General features: G+C 40.6%; 1 protein-coding gene across 2 annotated transcripts in view; it reads left to right on the top strand.

The window, feature by feature from the left end:
* RALGAPB (Ral GTPase activating protein non-catalytic subunit beta) overlaps nucleotides 1-12,150 on the top strand; it is an 88,336-nt gene that overhangs the window by 71,358 nt on the left and 4,828 nt on the right. For both annotated transcript variants that reach the window (XM_030309612.1, XM_030309611.1), the window contains exons 24-28: nucleotides 831-996; nucleotides 2,306-2,428; nucleotides 3,994-4,130; nucleotides 8,595-8,703; nucleotides 9,531-9,609. In XM_030309612.1, the coding sequence (XP_030165472.1) occupies nucleotides 831-996; nucleotides 2,306-2,428; nucleotides 3,994-4,130; nucleotides 8,595-8,703; nucleotides 9,531-9,609 (614 nt within the window). The remainder of the gene's footprint in view (nucleotides 1-830; nucleotides 997-2,305; nucleotides 2,429-3,993; nucleotides 4,131-8,594; nucleotides 8,704-9,530; nucleotides 9,610-12,150) is intronic.

Here is a 12,150-nt window from a genome sequence, read left to right as displayed (position 1 = left end):
TTTTGGGCCACATAATTCTTTGTTAGGGGAGCTGTCCTATAAATCAGACATTTAGCAGCATCTTTGGCTTCTACTCAATAAATACCAGTAGCACCCCACAAGTTGTGGTAACAAAAATGTCTTTAGACATTGCAGCTGCCCCCTGGTGAGTGAAAACATGCCTGTGAGCACCACTGTTGTAGAACAAGTACTTTTCTTCTTGAGGCCAGTAAGAAGGTATTAAACTAGTATTTAGCGAAGAGGGGAGAACCTTCTGGTCACTTATTTTTTTTTGGAATGGCTTCATTCTCTTCTTAGGACTAAGAGGAGGATGTTTTCATGCTTGTTTGTTAATTATACCTAATCTTCATGGGCTATTTAATAGATTTGTACTTTTTATATTGTTTGTCATGATTTGTAATAAAATAATCACATACCTATGTAATGTAGCTCATGAACCAGACAGTAAACTCTGTGAAGACAGGGACATAGCACTTTTTATTTACTTTGAGTAAACGTGTCTGGCTCAGTAATTGTTTAGCTGGAGAGGGAGCTAAGGGCTTTACTCGCATTATCTCAATCTTCACAGCCATCATTAGCATCCCTACTTTATAGATGAAGAAACTAAAACAGTGAGGTTAAGGGACTCTCCCAAGGCCCAGCCAGGATTTGAATGCAAGTCTGTCTTAACTAGAAGCATCATTTTTAACTATAATGATGAATTCCCAAGTTTATTCTGAGCTTAGAGTTGATTTGTCAGACACTTCAAAGCTAACCGATTTTTATGGAGGTTTATTTTGATGTGCTCTTTTGTTTCCTTCATTATAGCTGATGATTGGTATGTATTTCAGATTTTAAAGAATGTGGAATCTTCCAGAAATGTTCAGCCACATTTCCTAGAATTTTTGCTCTCCCTTGGTTGGTCGGTAGATGTGGGCAGACACCCCGGTTGGACTGGGCATGTTTCCACCAGTTGGTCTATTAACAGTTGTGATGATGGTGAAGGACCTGAACAAGGTAAAAACCCATAACGGTCATGTGTTTTTTCTTGTTTTGTTATCTTTGATTTCTCCCCCTTCACTAGAAGTTTGTAGTCTTATAAAAAGAAAGAAAGAAACCAGAGGTATATGAAGGAAAAGTTTGCTTCCCCTAATTCTAGTCCTCATAAGAGGTCACTGAACAGTAGTTTGTATATTGTTAGGTGAGAAATTTTCTGTTTTTAATGATGATTGAGTTTTAGCATTTTTCCATATTTTTATTTCTTTCCTGAGAGCCACTTGTTCATTTATTTCCTCTTCCCAGTTTTTTGTTGGTGGTCTTTTATGTATTACCGGTAGGACATTGTGTTCATTTTTTTTTTTTTTAAATGTTTATTTATTTTGGGAGGGGCAGAGAAAGAGAGAATCCCAAACAAGCTCTATGCTGTCAGCGCAGAGCCTGACATGGGGCTTGATCCCATGAACTGTGAGATCATGACCTGAGTCAAAATCAAGAGTTGAATACTTCGGGGCGCCTGGATGGCTCAGTTGGTTAAGCATCCAACCTTCAGCTCAGGTCATGATCTCATGGCTCATGAATTCAAACCCTGAGTTGGGCTCTGTGCTGACAGCTCAGAGCCTGGGGCCTGCTTTGGATTCTGTGTCTCCCTCTCTCTCTGCCCCTCACCCACTCACGCTCTGTTTCTCTCTCTCTCAAAAATAAATAAACACTAAAAAAAAAAAAGAAAAAGATTCGGATGCTTAACTGACTGAGCCACCAGGCACCCCCACTGTGTTCATTTTAATTGAGCACTATACTAGCTCTCAGGAATGTTACTTTCGTTAATTCATTCTTGTTGGCTTAACTGCCTGTACATTTTACATTCTGTCACTGACGATTGGGGAAGGGAGAGCAGAAGCAGAGCTGAGGAGCAGTAGAGAGAGACCAGGGACAGAAATGCCTTGAAAGCAAGAGTATAAAAGTCACAGACACCTGCCGTAACTCCTTTCAGAGGTCTGTGGTGGTCTTCTTCCTTTGGATTATTAGTTCTTCCCACGAGACTGTTTTCATAATCTGCTCCATACAGATGAGTTCATGTCTGCTAATCAGAAGTGGCCTAATTTAGAATACTTTCAGAAACTGTGAAGTTAAGGTTTTATTATTTAAAGTTAGTGTAAAGACATTTAATGAATATTTATAGTCTTGTTCTTATATACTAATTGGTTCTTGCTGGAAACATGCCTTCTATTGATTACCACTTTATTTGACCATTTAAAATTTCATGAAGTAGGATAAAACTGATTTTCCCCACTGTTTAGAGCAGTAATGTAGAGTTTCTCATTCCTAGATGAAGTGATTTCCTCTGAAGACATTGGGGCTAGCATTTTCAATGGACAGAAGAAGGTGCTGTATTATGCCGATGCCCTTACGGAAATAGCTTTTGTAGTTCCTTCTCCCGTGGAATCCTTAAGTAAGAACATTTTTTGTTTGGTGTTTTAAAATCTATTTTTGTATTCACTGGTTTGTGCATTGGGAGAGATTCTGAAGTCATCTAAGTCATCTGAAGTCATCATTGTTCAGCTTCTAAGGTATGATAGCTTTTAGATTATGCAGAGGTATAGGATGTTAGCTCCTCTTAACTTTCTTAAGGACACCAGTTAAAGACAGGCAGACTGACCCTCTCATAGTAATCTTAAACGAACTGCAACCCATTTTTTTTGGTCTTTCTTTAATCAGTACATAGAAGGCTTGTTTTCCAGTTTACTCATTTCTTTCTCTGGCATCGTTATGAATGAGCCCCCACTTACTTGCCTGTTTCCATGTAACAGCCTTATACGGCCAGAGAATCCTACAGTTGGAGGGCTCTCGTGATAGCATTTGGCTGATCTGACACCAAGCGGGAGAAACTCCACAGCCTAGAAAAGGTGGCAATTAAGCCTGTTCTTCTGAAGGATCAGGAGTGATTATGACTTCTCAGTCTGAATCCATAGTCTTATCTTGCCTAGGACCTTTGCTTCTTGCAAATTAAACCCCCTTCTTTGTGCCTGACCAGGCAATAGATGGAAAACTTCACCTTCTTCATTGAGACCATCTGTAAGATGGGCTGCTACACATCACACTTTCATGGTCTCATCTCCAGGCTAATGAGTGCTTGTGCCCTGCTCTGGCAGCCTCCTGACCTTTGTACTTAGATCCCTGACTTCCCCCACTAGCACCCCATCTTATATTTTGGGGCCAGTTATATCCCTGACAAGAGGGGCCTCCCATGGTCTAGGTCAGTATCCTAGCAGCTGTTTGCCTTCATGTCCAGGCTTTGACCTACCACCTTGATTTCAGATGCCAGACTCCATCTGTCCTATGTGGGTTGAGGCCCTCCCTGGTGGTGTCTCTAGTCCAGCCTGTTTGCACCGACACAGCTCGATCCTTGTCTTTGCACTTCAGTTGCCACAGTTGGGTCTTCACTTGTGTCATGAAACCTCCCGTGTGGCACCTGTGCCCCTGCTCCAACTCAGCCTCCTCTGTTTCTGGAGACTTGTCTTTTTTTTTTTTTTTTTTATAACTCTCTATATGCTTGTCTCCAACCAGATCACTCCTTAATGACAGAGACTAGGTCCTCTGCAGCTTTGGAATGCCCCACTGCTACTTGGTACCACGCTCCATGATTGAGTGTATAATCAGAATAATTCAGAGAATAACAGATGGCTTATATTCTACGTCTGAAAAGTCAAAAATATTTTCTAGTCTTACCTCGGTTATCCCGTAGTACAGGAACTGGAAAACTATGGCACACAGACCAAAATCAGAAGACTAAGTACAGTTTTTACATTTGTGAAGTGTTCTAAATAAAATACAAAGAAGAATATGCAGTTGAGACCTACATAGCCAGCACTATGACCCTTTACAGAAGAAGTTTACCAACTCTTTGTCTAGAGGCAGTGACTTCTCTTAAGTGACTTAAGTCAGCCTATTAGCGTAAATAGTTTAAAAACTTCTCCAAAGAAGTAGATATAATTGATTTTATTTTTTACTTCATAGCCGATTCATTGGAAAGTAACATCTCGGACCAAGATAGTGATTCAAATATGGATCTTATGCCTGGGATCCTGAAACAGCCATCCCTGACACTTGAGCTTTTTCCTAATCACACTGACAATCTTAATTCCTCACAGCGGGTAAGTCATTTTGTTTACAGCTCTAAAAATTTGTTATGAAATGGGGTGATTATAGAATCATGCCTGAAAAGCTGTTAACCGTAACCCAGAGAGCAATTTCAGCAGTACTGATTCATTAGTATCTTAATTTTTAAAATTCAAATTCTCACGATTTTCTTTTTTTTCAGCTTGCAACAAATAGGTCATTCTAAGACAGCTTCTGTTGTATTCCATGATTTGGCCATTCTGGTACCATGCTTGGTTCTCTCACCCATTCCTTCCCAGCCTACGTTTTTATTGGGTCCCTGAAATATCCATGAAAGGTACAATAGTGGCTATACGTTCCACGTCAAATTAATCATGCAGCATTCCACTTAAACAAGTCTGCTATGTACAAATGGTAGCATTTTGGAGACTAACCCAGTGTATGAATAGATACACTGAGTGAGGCACCCAGCCGCCACTACAAGAAGGGAGCATTTTACTTTTATACTTTCTTTCTTACCATATCAGGAGATGTTATGTCTTTATTTTTGTTTTCTCCTCATGTTACCTCTTCATCCTTACACTTGGAAAGTGGACAAGTAAGGGATAGCAAGTGTATTGGATCATTTCATAAATGTGGGAAGATTGATTTATAACAAATAGTAAGAAAGACGAAAGAAGTGTAAACTTGATTGAACCATTGTTTGATTTTACAGGATTTTAATTTGGCTCCTTCCATAGTGAAAGTTGTGTTTAACATAAGTACAGTTGACCTCTGAACCACACAGGTTTAAACTGCATGGGTCTACTTATATGTAGATTTTTTTTTCCCAATAAATATAGTGCAATACTGTAAATGTATTTTCTCTTCATTATTTTTGTTTTGTTTTATTTTATTTTATTTTAATTTAATTTAATTTTATTTTAGAGCATGAGCTGGGGAGAGGGGTAGAGGGGGTGGGGGAGAGAGAGAGAGAGAGAGAGACTGACTCTTAAGCAGGCTTCATGCTCAGTGCAGAGTCCAGTACAGGGCTTGATCCCATGATCTCGGGATCATGACCTGAGGTGAAATTGACAGTTGGATGCTCAATTGACTGAGCCACGTAGGTGCCCCTTCCTTATGATTTTCTTAATAACATTTTATTTTCTTTAGCTTTATAGTGTATAATTCATCTAATGTATAAAACATGTGTTAATCAACTGTTTATATTATTGGTAAGATTTCTGGTCAACGTAGGCTATTAGTAGTTAAATTTTTGGAGACTCAAAAGTTACACTTTTTGACTGCATGGGGGGATCAGCAGCCCAACCCCTGCATGGTTCAAGGGTCAACTATATATATCTATATATCTATATATCTATATATATACGTATCTATCTATCTATATCTATATATCTATATATACGTATATATATAGATATATAGATATAGATACAGATATATATGCATGCTTGAAAGAGAATACAAGAGAAGTATTCACCTTTAAAATTGATTTAGGAAAAATAGTTAAGTTGTGTAAGACTCTGAAGTAGATCAATTTTGAAAATCAGCAGTTGCTATATTTAAAATTTTTTTTTTTCAACGTTTTTTATTTATTTTTGGGACAGAGAGAGACAGAGCACGAACGGGGGAGGGGCAGAGAGAGAGGGAGACACAGAATCGGAAACAGGCTCCAGGCTCCGAGCCATCAGCCCAGAGCCCGACGCGGGGCTCGAACTCACGGACCGCGAGATCGTGACCTGGCTGAAGTCGGACGCTTAACCGACTGCGCCACCCAGGCGCCCCAGCAGTTGCTATATTTAAAAGGTTTCATAGAATAGTTTGTAGATGAACATGTCCGTGTCAGGTGATAATGTAGGATTTCAGCCAGATCTAATATTCATTGATTGGCAGCCCTTGTACTCATTTTCTGAATGCTAGCATAGGTATCCCTTAAAATCCAAAATCTATAAAGCACCATGTTTTTATTATTTATACTTTGCAGACTACTACTACCTTAAACATAGAACTTATTTTACCAGGGGGCACCTGGGTGGCTCAGTCGGTTGGGGATCCAACTCTTAATTTCGGCTCAGGTCATGATCCCAGATCATGGGGATCAAGCCTCATGTTGGGCTCCGTGCTGAACATGGAGCCTACTTAAGATCCTCTCTTTGCCTCTGTCCCTCTCCCGGCTTGTGCTTTCTCTCTCCAAAATAAAAAAAAAAAAACAAACTTATTTTACCAGCAAAAATGGATTTACTCGAGAATAGCAGAGAATTTCAGTTTGGGACATGCAACTTATGGTAAAACTATAGGCAAGCCCAGCAAACAGAGGAGAGGAACATCATTTTTTGGAGAAGGAGGATGTTGGGAGGGGTCATTTTGAGTGAAAGTGCATTGGAGAAAAGCAAGAGTTAGGGATGATTGGGACCAAGGTTTTTCATTGGCTGAGTTGCAGGGGTAGTCAATTTCTTGGCAGAAGATTCCATGTATATCTTTTCCTGGTGGAACCTGTAATTGATGATTCTTTCCTGTTGATGATTCTGTTGGGGATCCGTAATTGACAGTTCTAACTATAATTGCTTTTGGGTGGTACAGCTCCCTTTTCTAGCCTCCCTACTCCACTTGAGTGGAGTTTCCCTTAATTAATTTTCACACTGCTAACTAAAAAAAGAAAAATCATGCTATCTCAATAGATGCAGAAAAAGCAGTTGCCATAAAACTCAACATTCGTTCATGAGAAAAACTTTCAGCAAACTATAAACAGAAGAGAATTCTCTTAACCTGAGACAGAGCTCTCCTGGAAGCCTATCGCTAACGTTATACTGTACACTATTCTGTGACTGCTTTCCCCCCAAATGGAGGACACAGCAAGGATGTCTGCTCTCACCACTTCTGTTTAACATGGAGTCCTATACAGGGAAATATGGCAAGAAAAAGAAATAAAATACAAAGGACTGGAAAGGAGAAATAATACTGTAGATATTTGCAGATGACATGATCGTATATATAGAAACCCTGAGGAATCTTTTTTAAAAAATCCACTAGATGAGTACGTTTATTTTTTTGTATTATTATTTTTTTAATGTTTATTTTTGAGACAGAGAGAGACGCAGCATGAGCAAGGAAGGGGCAGAGAGAGAGGGAGACACAGAATGTGAAGTAGGCTCCAGGCTCTGGGCTGTCAGCACAGAGCCCGACGCGGGTCTCGAACTCACGAACTGTGAGATCATGACCTGAGCCGAAGTCGGACGCTTAACCGACTGAGCCACCCAGGCGCCCCCTGAGTGCGTTTATTAAGGTTATAGGAGACGAGGTCACTGTGTTAGGCAGATGACCCTCAGAGACTCTTGCCTCTGTATGATGTCCTCTGTGTGTGGGTAGAACCTGTGAATATGAGAAGATATCTTATGATTATGTTAGATTATATAGCAAAAAGGGACTTTGTAGATATAGTTGTTAAGGTTGCTTTGAGCTGACCAAAAGGGAGATGATCCAGGTAGGCCTGACCTGATCACAGGAGCCCTTTAAATCTAGGGCTAGAAGTCAGAGATGCAAAGTTGGTGAGGAGCCATGCTAAGAAAATAGTCTCTGAGTGGGGCAGGTGTCTGCCACCAATTTGGGGATGATCTCTCAGCCACAGTCATTTTCTGTGAATGCCAGGACAGAAATAAAAATGGAAACAAGAATCTAGGGGAAGTGCCATGATTTCTGGTCATCTGCTAAAGACAGGTATATTTCTGTGCTAATAAAGCAGTTTTATTTTTAAAATTCAACTTAGATGTGAGATTCTGCCTTCTGTACACATAGCTTTGTCTGGGGCTTTAGCATAAACTCACCCCTGCTGCATGCCCTCAAGGGTGGGGCCCAAGAGTGCCGCCAGTTTGCTGAAGGTGAACCACGTAGGCCTGCCAGCCTTTCAGGGAAACTTGAAGTCGATTGGGTGGGCAGGGAAGCCAGAAGCAAGCTGTGCATGATAGCAATGACATAAGCAACTCTTTTTTTCTTTCTTTTTCTGCTGACAGGAAAAAGGCCTTCTTTTTGGCCTAGATTGCAGTAGGAAAGTTCTGGCCTAGAAACGAGAACTAGAAGTAACTTGCTGGTGGACATTTTAGAGATTAGGATCCCCAAGCAAGCCAGTGATGTCACTGTGATGAGGAAAGCATCTTGCTTGCTGGCCGTAGGGATAGACTCAAATCCTTTGAAGCCCTCATTAAAACATTGCCCACAGATTTTACTTGTGTTGATGTAAGTTATAATTGCTCAGTATTCCTTAACTTTTTTCCTTTAAGAATTTAAGGCCTTCATTTCTTTGTTCTAGGTTGAGACTTGATAAACAGAGGAGCCAAAGAAGAATGTTTTTGCAAATATGTTTCACTTTTTTCCTAAAGTGATTTCCCATGACTGATTTTTACATCACTGGGTAGCTTGATGAATATGTGATTGGGTGGTTTTATTAAGTCACTTTTTTTTCCCCCTTCCCCTTTTCCGTTTCTGCTTCTCTCTACCTCATATAGCTTAGTCCCAGTTCCAGAATGAAGAAGTTGCCTCAGGGTCGTCCTGTGCCTCCTCTTGGACCTGAGACCAGAGTTTCTGTAGTCTGGGTGGAGCGCTATGATGATATAGGTACTGTGTAAGGACTTTGTCCATACGTAAAATTATTGTAGGATGACGGTGACTTGCTGAATGTCTGTAGGAAGAGGCAGCACAGGTGTGGTCTGGTGGCCAAAGCTGGGGCCGGAGTTCAGGAAGCCTGGGTTGGCATCCCGACTCCACCCCTCACTCAGTTTCTTTAAGCCTTAGATTACTCACCTGTTCAATGGAGATAACCATTTACTTCTGGTTGTGACGATTTGGTGAGACTAGGGGATATAAACTTTTAGCTATTCTTGATGTCACAGTTAGTAGCCTATTGCCAGTTGGTCCCATTGCCTGTAGCCCCCAGTCATCCCAGGACCTGTGGAAAGAGAAAGGGGGGAACTTCCCTCACCCTCTGCACAAACCCTGCTGTCTAGTTCTGGTGTAAATATTAATTTGTCCTCAGGAACTCTGCTGTGGATAAGTGTCTCATGGTTTTTATGTAAGCAACATAAGAGCATTAGAAATGTATACTTAGCCTAGAATGTCATCTAGCTCAGGGTTTGTGGGAAAGTGTGGTAGTTGCTTTTTAACCAAGCCCCCGAAGACCACAGATCATGTTCTATAAAAACTCTGCTTTAGAAGAACTTAGCTAAAATATGTCTTGGGTGTGTTGGGGGAGATTTTCTTTTTTCTTTTTCTTTTTTTTGGGGGGGGGGGTAGGGGAAGGAATAGTTAGGATTATGTATTTTAGGATAGCACAATCCATATATTTTTTGCACACTTGTATAAAGAGACTAAGAAATTAGATTTCATGCTATTTATTTTGGAAATATGAGGGAGATATTAATTGTCCTGCTGTTACTTTTTTCCAGAAAACTTTCCCCTTTCAGACCTACTGACGGAGATCAGTACTGGTGTGGAGACCACTGCAAATAGTAGCACTTCTCTGAGGTACAGTCTTGATTTGCCTGAGGTTCACCAGCAGGTCTTTAAGCACAGAGAAACCTATTTGTTACAGTGTATTGATTGTGGTTTCATAAAGAAGACCTAATGAAGCAAAAAGGATGAAGACAATAAGAAATAGACGTAATTAGGGGGAAAGAATCAAAGAAAGAAGTTGGTGGATAAATGCACAAGGTGATAAATTAGCATGCATTTTGAAGTGGCATAATTCATTGCTAGTTGACATTTATCTGCAGCAAAGAGAAAAATGAACAGTTGGAAGCAGCTAAGTATTAACCATAATAACAGACTAGCAATATTAGGTAGAAGTAAAATTGGTTACATTGGTTGAGACATTCTGAATAGTTAACATATCCTAATTCAACGAGCTCTTTAATGGAAAAATATTTCTAAGTAAAGTGTAATACTTTATTATAGTGGTAAGATTTCTGTTTTTAGCCGCCCGTGCACAAAAAGGATAAAAAAAAAATAATAGGATTCCAAGATTAGTAACAGTGTATTTGTATAGGCTTTTTGCTTGCTTGTGTTGGGTTTAAACAAATACATTAAAACAACTCCACGAGGTGCAGTTATCATCTCTGTTTTACAAATGGAATAAAATAGGTTCATAGAGGTGATTCCTCAGTATCACACATCCAGTTAATGAAGGAGAAAGTGATCTGAACCCAGACGTCTGACCCCAAATGCTAACCTTATCCTGTACGGCAGGGACCTACCCTTGATTCCAAGCTACATGATCCGTTCATATTGCATGTAAGATGAATTTATTCTGACAGCATTTGATTATTGTTATATCATTGAAGTGAGTAAAGATGATTTATTTTAACATCCTGTTTTTAAATTTCCAGAAGAGGACGTATCATTCTTAAACGTTGTGTTTTTTATACTAAAGTATTTTAAAGCAAATTATAGATATTCTGACATTCTAAATATATCAGTCTGCATTTCTAAAAAGTAAAGAACACTTTTCAAATAAACATAACGTTATCACAGTCCTAAAGTTAGTAATAGTTCCTTAATTTTATCTAATAACCAGCTCCTATTGAAATGTCTCCGTTTCCTCTAAAATATCCTTTATACTGGTCTTTTCAAACAAGAATCCACTCTAGAACCTTGTGTCTGATGTTAATATGCCTTCAGTCTCTTTTACTCCAGGACAGCCCTTTTTGTCTCCATGATGCTGACTTGCTAAAGAGACTAGAGTAGTTCATGAGGTGGACTGTTCCAGAACTAGTTTGGAAGAGAACTTTTAAGTGTCTCGTATTGGTAGTGCTGTTGCTGTTTCAATCTTCTTCTTTTTTTAATGTTTACTCTTGAGAGAGCGTGAGCAGGAGAGGGGCAGAGAGAGGGAGAGAGAAGTTCTGAAGTATTCTCTGTGCTGCTGACAGCAGCAAGCCCGATGGAGGACTCGAACTCACAAACCAAGAGATCCTGACCTGAGCCAAAGTCGGATGCTCAACCAACTGAGCCACCCAGGCGCCCGCCCCTGTTTTAATCTTTTTAGGTCAAAAGTTCTATGACTAGACTGTAAAAATTGTATTTTGTTGGTAGACTGGCAAAATCAACAACTTGTCTTGCTGCCATGACAGAAGTAACTATAGGATTGACTTTTATATGACATATTGAAAATTGACTTAATGTTGCTTTGGCTAGAATCACTTTATCTATATAGAAAGAAAGCTCATTGTATTGAAAACAGAAAACAGGCCAGCATGTAGCAAGTATCACAGAGTAATAACATGGAAACCTCTAGATGCAATGACATAACCCCAAGCATGATGTGTATCTCTGTCTGCTAAAGGTGAAATTGTGACATTAGCACCTGTCACCTACTCAGAGGCTTTGAGGGCTTTGGCCCTGCCAAGATACAGCCATTTATCACCTCTGCTAAGGAGGACACTTGTAGCTGGCCCAGACTAATGGTCCTCCCAACCTCCTCCCCACCAACCCCTGAAAAACAGATTGGAGATCCCCATAGTGGCCCTAACCTACATTCCCTCTTCTGCTCTGAGATGCCAGCATTGACTGGAGGAGTTCTCTGCACTCTGGCTACCCCTGCTTTTGTTCCCTACAAGAAGGAGGAACTAAGCGAAAGTCCCACAGCCGGTTGCTAGATTCACAGCTTCCCACCAGACATTTCTCTGCCTTTTCTTCCACCCTGTGTCCCTAGTGGTTTTAAAACACATTTTTTAGCCCCTCCCCCCTTTTTTGTCAGTGTGAAAAGCCCAAGCCCAATAATGGGCGTTTAGGGCTACATGTTAGTGGGAGGTGGGCAACAATATGGGCTCCCATAAGGAGGATCCGAGCGGACTGACCTGTCGGCTGTTCAGACTGCATCAAGCCTGGCATTGGGGCGCCTGGGTGACTCAGTTTGTTAAGCTTCTCTTGATTTCGACTCAGGTCACGATCTCATGGTTCACGAAATCAAGCCCCGCATCGGGCTCTGCGCTACGTGCGCAGAGCCTGCTTGGGATTCTCTCTCCCTCTCTCTCTGCCCCTCCCCTGAACATGTGCATGCACGCCCTCTCT

This window comes from Lynx canadensis, chromosome A3 (assembly GCF_007474595.2).
Source record: "Lynx canadensis isolate LIC74 chromosome A3, mLynCan4.pri.v2, whole genome shotgun sequence".
In the NCBI taxonomy this organism is placed as follows: domain Eukaryota; kingdom Metazoa; phylum Chordata; class Mammalia; order Carnivora; family Felidae; genus Lynx; species Lynx canadensis.
Note: the sequence above shows the minus strand (reverse complement) of the source record. Positions and strands in the feature narration are given on the sequence as shown.